The following is a 21,144-nucleotide window of genomic DNA, read 5'->3' as shown; positions in this document are numbered from 1 at the left end:
AGATCTCCGTGCCGGCAATGAAGACTCGCCAACAATTATTGTTTTCAGATCTCCGTCTCGGCAACGAAGTATCACCAATAATTATTGTTTTCAGATCTCCGTCTCGGCAACGAAGTATCATCAATTATTTATTGTTTTCAGATCTCCGCAGCTGCAATGAAGTCTAACCAATAATGATTGTTTTCAGATCTCCGTATCGGCAATGAACTCTCACCAATAATTATTGCTTTCAGATCACCGTATTGGCAACGAAGTTTCACCAATAATTATTTTTTTCAGATCTCCGTGCCGGCAATGAAGACTCGCCAACAATTATTGCTTTCAGATCTCCGTCTCGGCAACGAAGTATCACCAATAATTATTGCTTTCAGATCTCCGTATCGGCAACGAAGTATCACTAATAATTGTTTTTTCTTCAGATCTCTGTGTCGGCAATGAATTCACAACAACAATTATTGTTTTCATATCTCCATATCAGCTATGAAGTCTCACCAATAGTTATTGCTTTCAGATCACGATATTGGCAACGAAATCTCATCAATTATTTATTATTTTCAGATCTCCGTATCGGCAACGAAGTCTCACCAATAATTATTGCTTTTAGATCTCCGTATCGGCAACGAAGTCTCACCAATAATTATTGCTTTCAGATCACCGTATTGGCAACGAAGTTTCACCGATAACTATTTTTTCAGATCTCCGTGTCGGTAATGAAGACTCACCAATAATTATTGTTTTCAGATCTCCGCAGCTGCAATGAAGTCTAACCAATAATGATTGTTTTCAGATCTCCGTATCGGCAACGAAGTCTCACCAATAATTATTGTTTTCAGATCTCCATATCGGCTATGAAGTCTCACCAACAGTTAATGTTTTTCAAAAATTTAGAATCGGCAACGAAGTCTCAGCATTAATTATTGCTTTCAGATCACAATATTGGCAACGAAATCTCATCAATTATTTATTATTTTCAGATCTCCGTATCGGCAACGAAGTCTCACCAATAATTATTGCTTTTAGGTCACAGTATTGACAACGGCGTCTCACCAATGTTTATTGCTTTCAGATCACAGAATTGGCAATGAAGTCTCAACAATAATTTTTTTTCTTCAGATCTCCGTATTGGCAACGAAGTATCACCAATAATTATTTTTTCAGATCTCCGTGCCGGCAATGAAGACTCGCCAACAGTTATTGTTTTCAGATCTCCATATATCGGCAAAGTTTCGCCAATAGTTCTTGTTTTCAGATTTCCGTTTTGGCAACGAAATATCGCTAATAATTATTCTTTTCAGATCTCCGTATCGGCAATGAAGTGTCACCAATAATTAATGTTTTCAGATCACAGTATCGGCAAAGACGTCTCGTCAATATTATTGTTTTCAGATCTCCATATCGGCTATGAAGTCTCACCAATAGTTAATGTTTTTTAGATCTCAGAATCGGCAACGAAGTCTCACCATTAATTATTGTTTTCAGATCTCCATATTGGCTATGAAGTCTCACCAATAATTATTGTTTTTTCAGATCTCAGAATTGGCAACGAAGTCTTGCCAATAATTATTGCTTTCAGATCACCGTATTGGCAACGATATCTCATCAATCTTTTATTGTTTTCAGATATCCGTATTGGCAACGAAATCTCGCCAATATTTATTGTTTTCTGATCTCAATTTGAACATTCGTACACGTTCTATAGTAAGTAAGTATCAAACAGGTAACTTAATGATAATTTTATCGTTTAAGAAAGGTACAATGAAAACGAAGCAAATCAAGTTTGTCAAAGTTTACACTATAATGAAAACAATACGGCTCCATTTGTTCTTCATCACGACTTGGATGAATATATAGAGATATTTAAATATCTGATGTATTATTGATGTCATTTCAAACCGCAAGAACTATTCAATAATAGTCTACTTCAAAACTGCTAAAGCAGTTACTGTTCTTAAAACTAATATGAAAAGTTAAGCGAATATGACGGAATAAAAAATATCATTATTAAAATGAACGTATAAACCGCAGAGCCATGCCAATAAACAATGTCGACTGATCTGCTACTAATATGAAAAGTTTAAGTGAAAGGATGAAACATGAAGGAAGGACAGTTAAAATAGAAGACTACAAATAATAATGAAATATGAAAAGCATAATATATTGGAATGATAACCAGACGAAATAATTATGATAACCAAATGTGAAGAAAGATACTCTTGCAAAGTAGGGACTGCAATGTTGGGGTTGGTAAACAAATGAACAAATAACTATGTAATGTGATGCAGTTTTGGAGAGATTTCTCATTTTACAGGTAGAGGGAAGGGGATAGAATACGATCATTTTTTGACAACGCCACACGACGACAACGATGACGACGACGACAACGATGACGACTACTGTGATGCAGGGATGATGGAGAATTGTAAAATGTAAACAATTTTGATAAGTCTACCATCTTATATAGGTCTAGCATTTTCATCTTCCTTCTTAGCATTGCTCGTCCAAAGTTTCGTGATATTACAACAGAATGTTATTCTGTGACCAAGTCATATCAGTATTACTCACATTTCACGTAATGTACTGATTGAACATGAAATGAAGAAAAGAAAATATAATAAAATGCTCTTGAAAACTGGTTAAAGTTGTAGTGTATGTAAGATATGAGGGAAAGTTAACAGTAACTTGCAATCAAAGCGATGGAATGTAAGAGTTAATGTAAGAAACATGTTGATGTATATGATGACCTTTATATTTTCATGATTCAAAAACCAATTCATAAGTATTTTTAAATCTTTAAAAAAAATTAGATTCCTGCAAGGAGAGGAGGACAATGGGCCAGGGCGATGTCGACCAGGCGCCGGCTGATGAACCGGTGTGATGATGACCAAGGCGACCACCATCAGGTTCAAAGCAATTACATTCTTAGAAGTAGGAAGAGGGGCTTTCGTTTAAAATGTAGAAGGTTCATTTTTTTATGAAAGTTCGTAATTCCGATAATGAAATGCTAAAGTTCATTATCCCGAAGGTTTGTAATTCAGAAAATTATTCAGAGTTCTGTTCCGTTTTTTGAATTATGAACATAAAGAATGATGAACTCTTCTTTTTTATTTTCAGAATAATGAACCTAACGTTTGAAATAACAAAAACTCGAGAGTTTAGAATTGTCTCGAAAACCCCAACTACACTTAACTTTAGAAGATCGTTGTTGTTACAGCATAGCAAGATACAGGGGAAATAAACGTATTCTGTAGCTTCTAATCTTACCCAAATCAAGCAAATAAAGCGAATAAAAGAGGACTACTAAATATGCATGTAGTACAATCGGTAAATTTGTGAATTCGTAAATCCGTATCTGAGAGCCACTTTCCTGCTAGTTCCCAGTCTTATGAATACAAGACACAGAATAATACTTAAAAAATAATAAGAAGGATTAAAAGTGCTCTTAGATTTTCAATTTTCAATTCGACCTAGGGGACTACAAGGGTGATGTTGAGCACCAAGACGATGACCAAGCTGATAACGATCACGAAGGATATCAGGGTGATGACTACGGTGATGAATACGGTGATGAGGAGGACAGCGACCTAGGTTAGTGACCAGGCGGCAACCAGGGTAACAACAAACATGATGGTGACTACAGCAGCAACCAGGTATGAAGAGCAAGATGGAGGGGAAATAGATAGCCCATATTTAACTGTGCATTATGGAAATGCCCATATGTAACACCCTAAACTTACAGCCCGAATTTACAAAGGAGGTTTGTCAACAAACCGAGGTTTTTGTGCGTCATACGCGTTTCGATGCGTTTCAGACCAAGGTTCAGACAGATCTCGATCCGTTTCCCTCCCACGCCCAAGCTCCCTCACAAAGTGTCCCCGAACTATTGAGAGCCTCTTGAAATCATTGTAATGGAATATTAACCGTAAAATATTCAAATAATAATTAAACATTTTTAATGTATTTCATTATATATTGTTTACAGGAGGAGGCCGCAATGAAGGAAGCGCACATCTTTTTAAACCAACTTTTCGCAACGCACAGCACATTGCGAATGCATTGCCCCAGCCTGGGACTTCCCGTTTAAGCCAAGTTTTACCTCTTCGACATTCTTTATGGATATGATCCTCTTTTTGGGGAAAAGGATTTGATTCGCCCCTTGGACAGTGCGTCGTTAGTATTATTACAAGTGGACTTACTGCAACATGATCGAAGACACTATATTCAACTCGGTACACTGGGATTTTTTTGCGTCTGCGTTCAACTGACTTTGAAATACTTTTCAGCTAATTTATACTTCTCTTCTGGAGTTAACAACATAAGTATGATTCTTCTTGTTCAATGCATTGTCATCATTAACACTACTAGACTTGTTGCAACGTGCAAAACAAAATCTGTTTGATAATACAGGATACGGGGTGTTTAGGACTGCAATTCATCTACTTTGGAATCAAACTTTCATCTCTTCGGCATAAAGATATCAAGTTCATATTTTTTTCTTCTGGACATAAGAACTGAGTGTGATAAATACCGCAACGATCAGATTTTCTGCAACGCGATTCGTATGACTCTGTTCAACATTCGGGACACAGGATCATTTTGTTATTGCATGTTTCTTCCGACAAGTTTCAACCGACTTTGAAATCTAATTTCCATGTCTTCAGCTGAAATGTATCAAGTTCAAGTTCGAAGGTCCAGTGACTTAATAATGTGTTTAATTCAGGAACAGGCCATTCAAGTTAATAAAGAGCATCGAATTAAATTGCGTATTTTGCCAATTTTCAAACATGCATCTTCAAGTGGACATTTCGACGCGTGCTTCAGAAGCAAATTCGACAGATATATAAATACGATTCGGACTAATGACATATTTTGTCAAATATCTCCATTGTCTAAAGATAACGAACTTTGGAGTGCCTGATGACAGAATCGTCTACAGAACTCGCCAAAGCCAAATATCGTCCAGACTGATTCGAACCTTGCATAAGGTTTGTCGATTGGTCTGTGACGTGTAGAAAGGCTTTCAAGATTAAATGCAAACTTTTACGATTTTGATACTTCCAAGAACAGGATATGGAATAACATCCCTGAACACTTGCTTATGGAATAAAATTGGAACCAAATCAAAGACTGCCTGACTCTATTGGATTATATTTGTGTGTGCAAGGAAATATTTTTGGATGGAAATTCAATCATTTGGATTATATGCCTGCCAGACTGAACCAGAGAATGCTGAGACTGAACAAATAGATGTCGGGGTAAGTGAAGTTGTCTGCAGAGAATTCAGCAATATCACTTGTGATCTTAATGGAGCTCTAAAATTCACTGAGATGGGTCAGGATGGGTTTGAGCTTGGCCAAATCTAAACGTTAGGACAACACTGATACACATAGGCCCTTAATTAGTATTAAAGTAGTGTAAGGGCCTAGTTTTAATCTACCCTTACCCATCTTAGAAAAATTGTAGGTTCCATATCACGAAGATTGTTGGGTTGGAAATGGACAACTATAAATTTCCTATTCTTTGCGAACACGTCACATCGCGTCAACGTTCTTCAAGCGATTGGAATCTGTGTGAGAAGAAACACCCATCAATTTTCAACAAAGATTCAAAATTCAGAATATCTTCTATTGTAAGTATGGTAAGATATTATTAAACTTACTTTGGAATATTTTGTCTTGATATTTGATTTCATTTCTATTGAATTACTTTTATTGGTATATTATCGAGATATTACGGTGGATTCGGCGAAATAGATATTTTAGACCTAATGGATATTATTAGAATATTACTAACTAGAAATAGTGTAACATAGCATCGATTTGCACAGTCAATTGATAAACAAAATGAACCAGAAATCGTAAATTCAATGGAATACTGATCTTCCAAAAATTTCCTTAAATGAAAATAATGAGATCTGCTATTTTACTCTGGTCTTTCCTGACCATATGCAAATCAATGCCTACATAATACTGTACCGATATCAATGGATTTGTGTAATATTACACAATAAATTTAAGACATGAGATATTGTGTTAATATTGTTTAAGTAAATTATGCTTTTACGTTATATATGTTTTGTATCGATTTATTTTGGTATAAAGGAACTACGATAAATGTAATATTGGCATGATTTTAAGCATTATAAATTAAAAATTCCCGTTATCATGAGGTAGAATAATAGGTCTAGATGACAAGTAAATATTGTATAGAGAGAGTAGTAATATTAATATCCTAGCCTTAGGAACTGATAATTTATGATTGATAATTGATAAATGATAATTGTTGATTGATAATAATGATCGATAATGGGTAATTGATGATAATTGAAATAATAAATGATACGAAAAAGCATAGATTTATAATATATGATTTAGATTTTTTTTGTAGAGATAAAAACAGTATTCTATGGATAATTAAATGATTAATAGGTAATGATTGATTTGGTAATTGATGATTGGCAATCGGAGCCTCGACGAAGAAGGCTAGATCTATAATAGGAGAATAAGAGGGCAGTTTTAATAGAGATTTTGGCCATATTTCATTTGCGTTAGTAATTATTGACGATGACTGTCATACATGAAGATCTAAGAAAAAAAAAACGACGACGGAAAAATAGAACTAGGACAATGAGAACTTGTTTTTGTTAGAGCTAGCTAATATAACCGGCATTGATAATAAAAGTAATTAATAATGCCTATAAATTCCGATCTTACATAAATATAATACGGCGAAACAGAAAGGAAGGAGACAGCTTGGTGCTACTAATAAATTGACCAAGGAAAAAGAGAGGAAAGTGGTAGTTTTACTTCGTTTTGCTTGTTTGTATCAGTAATGGTAGGATTGATATCGGTACGGTATCGTGTAGTTAAATTTGTAGTATCAACTGCAGAATACCCAATACATCGCATTAGTAGAATGTAGTTTTGGGCTTAGCTTCCCTCCTAGTTAGAATTAGGGTTAGGTTTAGGATTAGGGTTATGATTAGGACTAGAGATAGGATAATGATAGGGTAATTTGTGTGGTGGGGTATTCTGCAGTTGTTCCAAGCAACATTTTGTATATGTACTTGCAAACAAAAATATTTGCAAGACAACATAATTCAAAGGAAAGCAATTTTATATCGGAATTGCTGAAGTGAAATCAAAAGAACAAAAGGTGTTTTCAGATCACCGTATTGGCAACGAAATCTCATCAATTTATTGTTTTCAGAACTCCGCGGCTGCAATGAAGTCTAACCATTAATTATTGCTTTTCAGATCTCAGAATTGGCAACGAAGTCTGGCCAATAATTATTGCTTTCAGATCAGCGTATTGGGAACGAAATCTCATCAATTATTTATTGTTTTCAGATCTCCGTATCGGCAACGAAGACTCGCAAATAATTATTGTTTTCAGATCTTCGTATCGGCAACGAAGACTCGCCAATAATTATTGTTTTTAGATTTCCATATCGGCTATAAAGTCTATCCAATAATTATTGCTTTTCAGATCACAGAATTGGCAACGAAGTCTCGTCAATAATTATTGCTTTCAGATCACCGTATTGGAAACGAAATCTCGTTAACTATTTATTGTTTTCAGATCTCTGTATTGGCAACGAAGTCTCAACAATAATTATTGCTTTTCAGATCTTCGTATCGGCAACGAAGGCTCGCCAATAATTATTGTTTTCAGATGTCCGTATCGGCAACGAACTCTGGTCAATTATTTATTGTTTTCAGATCTCTGTATCGGCAACGAAGTATCACGAATAATTATTGCTTTTCAGATCTCAGAATTGGCAACGATGTCTAACAAATAATTATTGCTTTCAGATCACCGTATTGGCAACGAAATCTCATCAATTATTTATTGTTTTCAGATCTCCGCAGCTGCAACGAAGTGTAACCAATAATTATTGTTTTCAGATCTCCGCATCGGCTATGAAGTCTCACCAACAATTATTGCTTTTCAGATCGCATAATTGGCAACGAAGTCTCGTCAATAATTATTGCTTTTCAGATCTCAGAATTGGCAACGAAGTGTAAACAATTATTGCTTTTCAGATCTCCGTATTGGTTATGAAGTCTCACCAATAATTATTGCTTTTCAGGTCTCAGAATTGGCAACGAAGTGTAACCAATAATTATTGCTTTTCAGATCTCCGTATCGGCTATGAAGTCTCACCAATAATTATTGCTTTTCAGATCTCAGAATTGGCAACGAAATCTCATCAATTATTTATTGTTTTCAGATCTCCGTATCGGCAACGAAATCTAATCAATTATTTATTGTTTTCAGATCTCCGCAGCTGCAATGAAGTCTCACCAATAATTATTGCTTTCAGATCTCCGTATCGGCAACGAAATCTAATCAATTATTTATTGTTTTCAGATCTCCGCAGCTGCAATGAAGTCTCACCAATAATCATTGCTTTTCAGATCTCAGAATTGGCAACGAGGTCTAACAAATAATTATTGCGTTCAGATCACCGTATTGGCAACGAAATCTCATCAATTAATTATTATTTTCAGATCTCCGCAGCTGCAACGAAGTGTAACCAATAATTATTGCTTTTCAGATCTCAGAATTGGCAACGAAATCTCATCAATTATTTATTGTTTTCAGATCTCCGTATCGGCAATGAGACTCACCACCAATTATTGTTTTCAGATCTCCGTATCGGCAACAAAGCCAATAATGATTTTGTTCAGATCTCCGTATCGGCAACGAAATCTCATCAATTATTTATAGTTTTCAGATCTCCGCAGCTGCAATGAAGTCTCACCAATAATTATTGCTTTTCAGATCTCCGTATCGGCAACGAAATCTAATCAATTATTTATTGTTTTCAGATCTCCGCAGCTGCAATGAAGTCTCACCAATAATCATTGCTTTTCAGATCTCAGAATTGGCAACGAAATCACATCAATTATTTATTGTTTTCAGATCTCCGTATCGGCAACGAAGTCTCACCAATAATTATTGCTTTTCAGATCTCAGAATTGGCAACGAAGTTCAACCGATAATTTTTGTTTTCAGATCTCAGAATCGGCAACGAAGTCTAACCATCAATTATTGCTTTTCAGATCACCGTATTGGCAACGAAATCCCATCAATTATTTATTATTTTCAGATCTCCGCAGCTGCAACGAAGTGTAACCAATAATTATTTTTTTCAGATCTCCGCATCGGCTATGAAGTCTCACCAATAATTATTGCTTTTCAGATCTCACAATTGGCAACGAAGTCTGGCCAATAATTATTGCTTTTCAGATCACCGTATTGGCAACGAAATCTCATCAATTATTGTTTTCAGATCTCCGCAGGTGCTATGAAGTCTCACTAATAATTATTGCTTTTCAGATCTCAGAATTGGCAACGAAATCTCATCAATTATTTATTGTTTTCAGATCTCCGCAGCTGCAATGAAGTCTAACCATTAATTATTGCTTTTCAGATCACCGTATTGGCAACGAAATCCCATCAATTATTTATTGTTTTTTTTAGATCTCCGCAGCTGCAACGAAGTCTCACCAATAATTATTGCTTTTTAGATCTCAGAATTGGCAACGAAATCTCATCAATTATTTATTGTTTTCAGATCTCCGTATCGGCAATGACGATCGCCACTAATTATTGCTTTTCAGATCTCAGAATTGGCAACGAAGTTCAACCAATAATCATTGCTTTTCAGATCTCAGAATTGGCAACGAAATCTCATCAATTATTTATTGTTTTAAGATCTCCGTATCGGCAATGACGACTCGCCACTACTTATTGTTTTCAGATCTCCGTATCGGCAACGAAATCTCATCAATTATTTATTGTTTTTAGATCTCCGCAGCTGCAATGAAGTCTCACCAACAATTATTGTTTTCAGATCTCAGAATTGGCAACGAAGTCTCACCAAAAATTATTGCTTTCAGATCACCGTATTGGCAACGAAATCTCATAAATTATTTATTGTTTTCAGATCTCCGCAGCTGCAATGAAATCTCAACAATTATTGTTGCTTTTCAGATCTCAGAATTGGCAACAAAGTCTGGCCAATACTTTTGCTTTCAGATCACTGTATTGGCAACGAAATCTCATCAATTATTTATTTTTTTCAGATTTCCGTATAGGCAACGAAGTCTTTCCAATAATCTTTGTTTTCAGATTTCCGTATCGGCAATGAGACTCGCCAATAATTGTTTTCAGATCTCCGTATCGGCAACGAAGTCTCACCAATAAATATTGTTTTCAAATCTCCGTATCGGCAACGAAGTCTTGCCAATACTTATTGTTTTCAGATCTCAATTTGAACATTTGTTCATGTCCTATAATAAGTAAGTATCAAACAGGAACTTAATGATAATTTAATCGTTTAAGAAAGGTACAATGAAAACGAAGCAAATTCAATTTGTCGAAGTTTATACTAAAATGGAAACAATACGGCTCTATTTGTTCTTTATCACGACTTGAATGAATATATAGAGATATTGATGTAATTTCAAACCGCAAGAACTATTTAATAATAGTCTACTGAACTGCTAAAGCAGTTAATGTTCTTAATACTAATATGAAAAGTTAAGCGAAAAGGATGTAATATGACGTTCGTAATTCCGATAATGAAATATTAAAGTTCATTATTACGAAGGTTTTTAATTCAGAAAATGATTTGAGGTTCTGTTTTGTCTTTGGAATTATGAACCTAAGAAATGATGCACTCTCCTTTTTCATTTTCAGAAAATGAACATACCGTTTTGAAATAACGAAACTCAAGAGTTACATATAAATAACGAAGATCGTTGTTGTTACAGAATAGAAAGATACAGGGGAAATAAATGTATTCTGTACCTTCTAATCTTACCCAAATAAACCGAATAAAAGATGACTACTAAATATGCATGTAGTGCAGTTGGTAAATTTGTAAATTCTTATCTGAGAGCCACTTTCTTGCTCGTTCCTAGTCCTGTGAATACAAGACACAGAATAATAAATGAAAAATAATGAGGATTAAAACTGCTTTTAAATTTCCAATTTTGAATTCGACCAGGGAGACTACAAGGGTGATGTTGAGCACCAAGACGAGGACCAGGCTGATGACGATCAAGATCGTTCAGTGATGAGGAGGGCGGCGACCAAGTGACCAGGCGGTAACCAGGGGAACAACAAACATGATGGTGACTACAGCAGCAACCAGGTAGAAAGAGCAAGATGGAGGGGAAATCAAAAGCTCATATTTAGCTAGAGTGCATTGAAATACCTATATAAAACACCCTAAACTTACAAAGTCCTAACGGGGGGGGGGGGGGTGGTATGTTCCCCTCCCACACCCAAGCTCCCTCACAAAATGTCTCATAACTTTTGAGAGCCTGTTGACACCATTGTAATGGAATATTAACCGCATAATCTTTGGCAAAATATTAAATATTTTCAATGTATTTTATTTTGTTTAAAGGTACAGGAGGAGGCCGCAATGCAGGAAGTGCACATCTTCTCAAAGCAAATGGGTTGACACGCACATCACATTGGGAATGCATTGCCCCAGCCTAGCTTGGACTTCAAGCTTAAGAAATCTTCTACCTTTTCACCATTCGTAAAGACCGTCAATACTACTGGGCCAGAAGGGATTAGACCACACAGCGAGGTCACTGACAGGTGGCTATCTCATTAACTCAGCTCTCAACTAACATAAGAAAAAGAGGATCATGGGGGATCAACAGGCACCGATTGGGAAAGTTTTCTAAATAGAAGGAGCAAGTAGCTACAAGTAGGACAGTGGGGCTTTATTGGATATGAACCTATTTTTATGGAGAAAAGGCTGTGATTCGCCCCTTGGACAGTGCGTCGTTACTGTTATTACAAGTGAACTTACTGCAGCATAAAGACACTATATTCAACTCGGTGCACTTGGACTTTTTTTTGCGTCTGCGTTCAACTGACTTTGAAATCAGTCTACTAACTTTTCAGCTTATGAATATTTCTCTTCTGGAGTTTACAACAGAAGTATGGTTCTTCCTGTTTAATGCACTTTCATCATTAACACTACTGGACTTGTTGCAACGTGGAAACACTATTCTGTGCAAGTCAATAAAGAGCATCGAATTAAATTTCGTATTTTGCCAATTTTCAAACATGGCACATGCATCTTCAAGTGGACATTTCGACGCGTGCTTCAGAAGCAAAATCGACAGATAAATACGATTCGGACCAATGAGATATTCTTTCAAATATCACCATTGTCTAAAGGCAACGAACTTTGAAGTACCTGATGACAAAATCTTGTAACGAACTCGCCGAAGCCGAATGTTGGACTGACTGATTCGAACCTAGGTTTGTTGGCGGACTCTGACGTACTTTAAGCCCGGCATGTAAGATAATGCGACCCATGGATGAATCAACTAGCATGAACCATTCCTTTAAACGGACCTGTCATTAACTGAGAACAACGCAACTAAAAAGGGCCTGATGTCAGAAACGTCTACAGAACTCGCCAAAGCCAAATATCGTCCTGACTGATTCGAACCTTGCAGAAGGTTTGTCGATTGGTCTGTGACGCGCAGAAAGGCTTTCAAGATATGCAAACGTTTACGATTTTGATACTTCCAAGAACAGGATATGGAATAACATCCCTGAACACTTGCTTATGGAATAACATTGGAGCCAAATCAAAGACTGCCTGACTCTATTGGATTATATTTGTGTGTGCAAGGAAATATTTTTGGACGGAAATTCACTCATTTGGATTATATGCCTGCCCGACTGAACCGGAGAATGCTGAGACTGAACAAATAGATGTCGGGGTAAGTGAAGTTGTCTGTAGAGAATTCAGCAATATCACTTGTGATCTTAATGGAGCTCTAAAATTCACTGAGATGGGTCAGGATGGGTTTAAGCTTGGCCAAATATAAACGTTAGGACAACATTGATACACATAGGCCCCCTAATTAATATAAAAGTAGTGTAAGGGCCTAGTTTTAATCTATCCTAACCCATTTCAGAAAATGGTAGGTTCCATATCACGAAGATATTTGTTGGGTTGGAAATGGACAGCTATAAACTTCCTATTCCTTTGCGAACACGTCACTGATATCGTAGCAACGTTCTTCAAACCATTGGTATCTCTGTGAGAAGAAACACCCATCAATTTTCAACAAAGATTCAAAATCCAGAATGTCTTCTTTGGTAAGTAAGGTAAGATATCATTAAACTTAATTTGGAATTGTGACATATTAAATATATTTTCGCCTTGATATTTGATTTGAATTACTTTTATTGGTATATTTATCGTGATATTACGGTGGATTTGGTGAAATAAATATTGCTAGTCCTAATGGATATTATTAGATTATTATTACCTAGAAATATTGTAACATAGCATCGATTTGCACAGTCAATTGAAATACAAAATGAACCAGAAATCGTAAGTTCGATGGAATATTGAAGTTCATGCGATCCGTTATTTTACTCTTCTTTCCTGACACTATGCAAATCAATGCCTACATAATACTGTACCGATATCAATGGATGTGTGTTCTACACTGTATTTCACAATAAGAATAAGGCATAATATATTATGTTATGGGTTTAAGTATACTATGCTTTTAGGTTATATATCTATCTATTTAATATGAGACATAGAATAAAAGAAGTACGATAAATGTAATATTGGTATACTCTTAAGCAGTATAAATTAGACATTTCCGTTATCATTGAGTAGAATATAGGTCTAGATGACGAAGTAGATATTTAATAATGAGTAGTAAAATTAATATCCTAGTATTAGAAACTTATAATTTATAATTAATAATTGATGATTGATAATTTGATAAATGATATTATTGATGATCTGGGTAATTGAAGATTATTAAAATAATAAATAATACGAAGAAGCATAAGGAGAATTAGACGACTCTCGTAGAGATAAACAAAGCATGCTATCCCAGCAATTAGACATGGATAAGTAATGATCAATAGGTAATGACTGATTTGGTAATTGATGATTGGTAATCGGAGTAACGAAGAAGAAGGCTATAGATCTATAATATGGGCAAAAGGGGTAGTTCTAGTTCTTTCGCTAAATTGTATCAGTAAAGGTAGGATTGATATCGGTACAGTATTGTGTAGTTCAGTTTGTAGTATCAACAGCAGAATACTCTACCACGCATCAGTAGAATGTAGTTTTAGGGTTAGCTTTCCTCCTGTCCTGCATGATTAGAGTTAGGATTAGGGTTATAATTAGGACTAGGTCTAGAGTTAGGATTTATTTGTGTGGCAGGGTATTCTGCAGTTGGTCCAATCAATATTATGTACATGTACTTGCAAAACAAAAACATTTGCAAGACAAGATAATTCAAAGAAATTAAATTTCGAACCGGAATTGCTGAAGTGAAAACAAAAGTTTATGACCTTAATTTATAAACGGTGACCTTGACCCTGAAAAAGGTCACCAGAGGTCAACGCCTCATCACCTTGCCTAACCCCCGCGATCTGTCACAATTATTTTAAATATTGTAGTATTATGAATTAGCTACTGATGTAGTAAGAAAATAATACAATATCCGTATAGGTAGTAGGTTTTTGTAGAGAAAAATAAAGATTTTGGCATAATCCTAGCATTAGGTAAGTTATTAGGAATTAACAATACATTTTCTGTATATTGATAAGATGAGAAATTTCGACGGAATATAATAGGCCTGGATAAAACAGAATACGTTTTAAAGAGAACTGTAATATAATAATTATCTTAGCATTAAGAATTGGTAATACCTCTTTAGCATTGTTTGCTATGTTATGAGAAAATGCAACGAATGAGACCAACGGGTATAGGTGAGACCATATATCTTGTATAGACCTGAATATTTAATGGAATTATCTTAACATAACGTAAGCATTAGATTGTGCATGGTCACCGATGTTATGAGAAGGGGAATAAGAGTTATTGGTATGGTAAGACTGTGATTATCGGGATTATCTTAGCATGATGAGAAAATAGGAAGTAAACAAATAGGCCTGGATGCAGCTGAACATATTTTGTAAACGGGTACCTGTAATGTTGACTTAAATTTAGCCTTAAAATTTGACGTTAATTCTAAATTTCGATGTGATAAAATACAACGAAGTAGACTAGTAGTTGAAAGAGAATGTATATTTTGTAGGAAAAATGATCTTGGTAATAGGAGCTGAATACTCTGTAAATGGTGTAATGAGAAAGGATGGCGTATAAGTCTTATGTAAAGCAAAATTTGTATAGGTATCTGTATTGTCGAGATGATTTTATCATTAGAACTTGTGAAGAAAATGTATAAGTAATATTGACATTTTTATAGAATTAGAAAGTGACAATTCATATTCTATGTAACAATGTAATGGATTAATAGGACTGGATAAAGCAGCATATAGCTTACAACATTGTAGTATTCGTATTATAGCATAAGAAAATATATATTCTATATTTTAAGTGATAAGTAAATGCGACGAATGAGAACAATACCTTAAATATAAATATAAATATTGGCATTATCTTAGTATTAGAGGTTGAAAATGTATATACGTTAAGATGTAATTAGAAATTCTGGCGCAGAATAGATAAGGCAGAACTTTATAAACAGTAGCATGGATATTGTTTTATCGTTCTATACACACATTTGGAGAAAATACGACAGAGAAAAGGTAGCAGGAGAAATAGAAAATCATTGTAGAGATAGATATATTTGAATCATACATGTATAATAGACATTTTAATAATGTCTCGACGTGGATCTATACCGAGCATCGATACCTGCATGCCATTAAATATGAAAATGTATACATGTTCATAAATTGGTAAGTATCAACAGGTAGGTGCTGACAAGTTAATGATAATTTCGTTGTCAAAAAGTAAAGTGAAAATGAAGTAAGTTTCATATGTCGAAGTTAAAACCAGAAGCAGAGACGATACGGCTACAGAAGCAATACGTTATGGATTTTTGTTGTATATCACGACTTTGATGAATATATATATGTAGAGATATATTAATATATAATGTAGTATTGACATACATTTATAAACACTAGAAGACAGTCTGGTGATCTGCTTAAAACTACTACGAAGAGTTAAGGGAAAATATGTGATATGAAGGAAGGAAAGTACGTTAAAATGAAAGGCTACACATTAGGAAGAAATATGAAAAGCATATATTAATTGGAATGAAAAACAGGGCCAAATAATGATAACCAAATGGAAAGAATGATACTTTTTGAAAGTAGGAAATGCAATTTGGTGGGTATGTAAACAAATAAACAAATAAGTGTATAATGACATGCAGTTTCAGAGAGAGTTCTCATTCTACAGGTGGACGGTATAGAGGAGAGGAGAAGACGTTCTGACCGCGCCATGCGATTTACGACCACGATGACGATTACGGTGATGCAGTGATAATGGCGGAGTCTTGATGTATATATTTACTGTTGATAAGTATACCATCCTACGGAGGGGAGGGGGGGGGGGGAATATATTTTCCCCAGAGTGACCTACACAGAATTAATCAATCGTAAATCGAAATCTGTTTTCATATTGAATCCACGTGTCACGTGTGTATAAATCATTAGCCTTTGTATTGCAACCTTCCTTTAAAAAAAAAGACTTTTAGCTTTGTTTAACCAAAGGTTTGTGGTATCAAAATAGAAAGCAATTTTATGTATAATGAGTCATGATTATATTTTTCGCAATTTTAACGTATAATGCTTGGGCATGAATAGATAACAAGCCAAATCCTGAAAGCTCGTCCAAGTTGTAGTATTGCATGGATATGAGGTAAATATGGGGATGATAAAAAGTTTTCTCAACTTCTATTTCACTAAGGCAATGAAGATGTATAACGTAACTTATATTATGACATTTTCGTGATTCCGTAACAAATTCATAAGTATTGGAATGTTGTTCAATCATTTAGATTGCTGGAAGGGAAAGAGAACTACTGATAGGCTTATACTATATGTGACAAAGTCGGCAACCAGGCGACGAGCTGACGAACCGAGGCGATGGTGAGTAGAGCAGCTACGATCAGATTTAAAGGTACTATGTCCCATTTGCAGGCCAAAAAAATGAAAAGGTTAAATTCCAACGGCATTTGAAAGATAATAACAATTTAGAACTTCCCTAAAAAAGGTGGGGCTTGAAAATGTCTTCAAGTGGGAAAATAACGACTATTAGTTGTCAAATCGACTTAGGAGCTATAGAGCCAGTAAGTAATAGTCTTGATTTTCAGACCATTGTACCGAATAGTCATACGTTTTATGCTGCGCAAAGATTCAATCAGTTTAATTTTTGGCCATCACAAGTAGTGTGTTATTGATGTAGACAAATGCTCATGTACCCGTAACAGATATGTTATTACCAAAGAAGAAAAAAAGCCAGTCAGTCACTCAATAGTGTCTGACAGTGAAGTCTAGCAGGGTAAACGGGTTTCCTTGCATAATTTGAATATTAGGATACTGCTAACGTTTAAATTTCACAGATAGGACATACATGACATATTCATAATTCCTGCAAAGTTTTACAGAATTTGAGGTTGGCTGCAAAAGGGACATAGTACCTTTAAAGCAATATTATTTTTTAAAAATTATTAGAAAGGGCACTCGTTTTACCGAAGTTTCGGTTTCTGTTGGTTCGTGTTTCCCGAAATGATATAGCGTTCGATCTGTATGCCTTTAATGATGAACCTTCGAAATAACAAACAATTAAATTGAATAAAACTTCGGATCGATGAAGCTTTGGAATTAGGAACCTGCAGAAAAAGGACATTAATAATAATCCTTGAAAAGTACGTTCCGTTTTGGGAGCTTTCATTCTAGCTCTTTTTTTATAGCCGCATAATGAACACGTAATAAAATTTCATTGCATTTTCAATTTTACCAGGGGTACGACAACAATGTAGCCAGGAAGGTGACCTTCAGGTTGATAGCGACCACGACGGCTACCGGGTTACGACTACTGTGGTGGTGAGCAAGCGATTTCGAGACTGATGGCGACCACGGTGGTAACCAGGTATGTTGTAAAGCAAAATTATTGGGAAATAAATGGTATTATCAAAATAAATGAAACTTGATAAAAATTATCATAAAAGAAGAATACTATTTATTGCGTTTGATATTTTGAAATCCGCATTTTGAGACCTTCATGTTGTCCTGACCTTTTTTTTATCTACACATCTTTTCCCGCAAATTTTCTATTTTCCTAATTCTAATATTTTCATAGTTGTATTTCAAAGGCTGGTTAAATAAAAACTACAATTTCTTCAAAGTAGGACTCCAGTAAATGTTAATTATACAAGATTATAAAAGTGCCTATTCGTTTAACTTTTCAGCGAGGGAAGAAGGGCGGTGGCCAGGGTGACTACCAGGGTGATGGCAACCGGAGCAAGGAACAAGATGACGGCAACGATGATCATCAGGATGAAGCCGACCAGGGCGACGGCATGGACGGCAACCGAAGCTTGACCACGGTAAAGACGACCGAGCCGGGGCGACGACCAGAGGGACGGCGACCAGGGTGATAGCTACGGAGAAAAAGTAAGTATTGATATCATGATGTAGTGATTACATAGCGGTATAAATCCCCTGTTTTTTGTCTTCATAATTATAATTTGATATACTCCTCGTTGGCAACTCTTCTACCATGATGAACCTTCGGAATAACAAACAATTAAATTTAGTAAAACTTCGGACCAATGAAGCTTCGGAATTAGGAATCTGCAGAAAAAGGACATTAAAAATAACCCTTTAAAAGTACGTTGTTGCAGAAGAGCAAGATAGAGTGGAAGATTTTGAAGCCACTTTTCAATCAAAAGATTCGGAATAGAGGAATGGTGCTGAGATCGAGATTTCTAATTCCGTTTTGAGAGCTTTCATTCTAGCTCTTTCCTAATACTATTCTTTATAGCCACAGCCTAAATGAACACGTAATGAAATTGCATTGCATTTTTCTATTTTACCAGGGGTACGACAACAATGTATCGAGAAAGGCGACCTACAGGTTGATAGCGACCACGACGGCTACGACGACGGTGATGGTGAGCAAGCGATTACGAGACTGTTAGCGACCACGGTGGTAACCAGGTATGTAATAGAGCAAGATTATGGGAAAATAAATGATGTTATCCAAATAAAAGAAAGTTATCATAAAAGAGGAATGCAATTGCGTTTGATATTTTGAAATCTGCATTTTGAGACCTACTTGTTGTCCTGACTTTTCTACACTGCTATTCCCGTAAATATTCTGTTTTCTAATTCTAATATTTTCATAGTTGTATTTCAAAGGCTGCTGACATCAAAACTGCACTCTTTTCAGAGCAGTGCTTAATAAACTTAACATAATTAATGCAGGCCTTGAATCCATGATTGGCAAAAAAATTGGAGCCGCTATAGGCAGGGGCGTAGACAACGGGGGGGATGAGGGGGATGCATCCCCCCCACCTCACAAGGTGGGGGGGATGGCATGTACAATCATCCCCCCAGGTTTTGGGGAATGATATTTGCTTACTTAATAAGTCATAATGATGATAATAATAGTAATAATAATAATGATAACAATTATAATATTAATAATAATAATAATTATGATGATGATAATAATAATCCTCATCATTATTGTAATTGTGTTTATTGTTATTAGCCGCATTCACACGGTGAAAGCCAATTCAGACGGTAAAAAAGAGAAAATCTTACAAGTATTTTGTGGTTATCTTGTGGTTTGGAAACCACAAGATAACCACAAGATTAAACAGGCGCGGATATACGGGGGGGGGTTTAGGGGTTTAACCCCCCCCCCCCTTGGGCGGCCCAAAAAAAAAAAAAGAAAAAAAAAAAGAAAAAAAAAGAAAAAAAAAAAGAAAAAAAGAAAGAAAAAAAAACGCACACTGGAGAGAAACCCTTTCAAGTGCAAATATTGTGAGAAGATATTCACGGGGATATTCAACTCATCTGGTAACTTAACCAAACACATGATAACTCTGGATATAACTGTGTATTTATAACTGTTACTTGATTTAAAAAGACGTTATCATGCACTGCTTTTTATGGTCTCCATTGTGTTAATAGATGCCAGGAAAACATCACTTACGGGGTTCAAATAAACACCCCCAAAAAAAATCGGCTCGCCGCTTCGCGGCTCGTGGACGATGCTCCGCATCGTCATTATTTTGGTCAACCCCCCCCCTTAGCAAAAAGCTCGATCCGCCCCTGAGTCATCCCCCTCAGGTGTACGAACCTGTCTACGCCACTGGCTATAGGTAATCATTCTTCACCAGTAAATCACTTGATTTACATGTTAATTATACAAGATTATAAAAGTGCCTATTCGTTTAACTTTTCAGCGAGGGAAGAAGGGCGGTGGCCAGCGTGACTACCAGGATGATGGCAGCCAGAGCAAGGAACAAGATGACGGCAACGATGATCATCAGGATGGAGCCTACCAGGGCGACGACATGGACGGCAACCGGAGTTTGACCACGGTGAAGACCAGGGGCGTACGCAGGATTTTTTCAAGGGGGGGGGGGGGGTTTAAAATCTGGCCCAAAATATTTTGCTCCCGAAAATTTGAAAATCGCGCCGGCCGAAAAGTCGCTCAGTGGGGGGGGGGGGGGGGGGGGGGGGTAAGCAGACACTTTTTTTGTTTGTTTTTGGTAGTCCAAAAAGAAATCGCAACGACTCAGCCAACCGAAAAAAAAAGAAAAAAAAATTACAAAAGGGGGGGGGGGGTGTTTAGGGAAATTTAGGGGGGGGGGAGGTTTACACACAAAAAATTGCCAAAGGGGGGGTTTAACCCCCTAAACCCCCCCCCCCCCCCCCCCCCCCCCCCTGTGTACGCGCCTGGTGAAGACGACCGAGCCGGGGCAACGACCAGGGTGATAGCTACGGAGAAATAGTAAGTATTGATATCAGGATGCAGTGATTACATAACGGCAACAATCCCCTGTTTCTTGTCTTCATAAGTATACTTTGATATCCTCATCGTTGTCAACGCTTCTAACATATTAAGGATTCAAATATTGTTTTAACAATTATCTTTGTTGTTCACATCGTGTGCAATGCACCTAACGGGTTGGTGACCGCTTTCGCTTTCGTTGTCCTGTTGTGGGCTATAATAAGGACTTTTAGATTTACACGTCGACATAGTGGACTGCTACGTGTGATGTCCTG

At 36.2% G+C, this 21,144-nt stretch overlaps 1 protein-coding gene and 1 long non-coding RNA gene across 2 annotated transcripts; both read left to right on the top strand.

Annotated features, from left to right (window-relative positions):
• The first annotated feature begins 16,450 nt into the window (after window positions 1-16,450).
• On the top strand, window positions 16,451-18,510 carry LOC115928255. The gene is made up of 3 exons (XR_004065980.1): window positions 16,451-16,989; window positions 17,864-17,992; window positions 18,312-18,510. It is a non-coding gene; the product is annotated as an uncharacterized LOC115928255 (long non-coding RNA).
• A 115-nt stretch (window positions 18,511-18,625) lies between these two features.
• On the top strand, window positions 18,626-20,469 carry LOC115927908. The gene is made up of 3 exons (XM_030994251.1): window positions 18,626-18,698; window positions 18,942-19,062; window positions 20,319-20,469. The coding sequence occupies exons 1-3, from the start codon at window positions 18,626-18,628 to the stop codon at window positions 20,449-20,451; spliced, it is 327 nt and encodes a 108-aa protein (XP_030850111.1). The 3' UTR covers window positions 20,452-20,469.
• Window positions 20,470-21,144: the final 675 nt, after the last annotated feature.

This window comes from Strongylocentrotus purpuratus, unplaced genomic scaffold (genome assembly GCF_000002235.5).
Source record: "Strongylocentrotus purpuratus isolate Spur 01 unplaced genomic scaffold, Spur_5.0 spur5_scaffold_21, whole genome shotgun sequence".
NCBI classification, from domain to species: Eukaryota; Metazoa; Echinodermata; class Echinoidea; order Camarodonta; family Strongylocentrotidae; genus Strongylocentrotus; species Strongylocentrotus purpuratus.
This window is presented reverse-complemented; position numbering and strand designations above follow the sequence as displayed.

What these genes read in the sequence shown, in the direction of transcription:
- LOC115927908 (XM_030994251.1), top strand. Translation starts at nt 18,626, where the DNA reads ATGAACCTTCGGAATAACAAACAATTAAATTTAGTAAAACTTCGGACC. An exon ending in AGCTTCGGAATTAGGAATCT is followed by an intron (nt 18,699 to 18,941) that starts GCAGAAAAAGGA and finishes CTATTTTACCAG; the next exon opens with GGGTACGACAACAATGTATC. An exon ending in GCGACCACGGTGGTAACCAG is followed by an intron (nt 19,063 to 20,318) that starts GTATGTAATAGA and finishes TTAACTTTTCAG; the next exon opens with CGAGGGAAGAAGGGCGGTGG.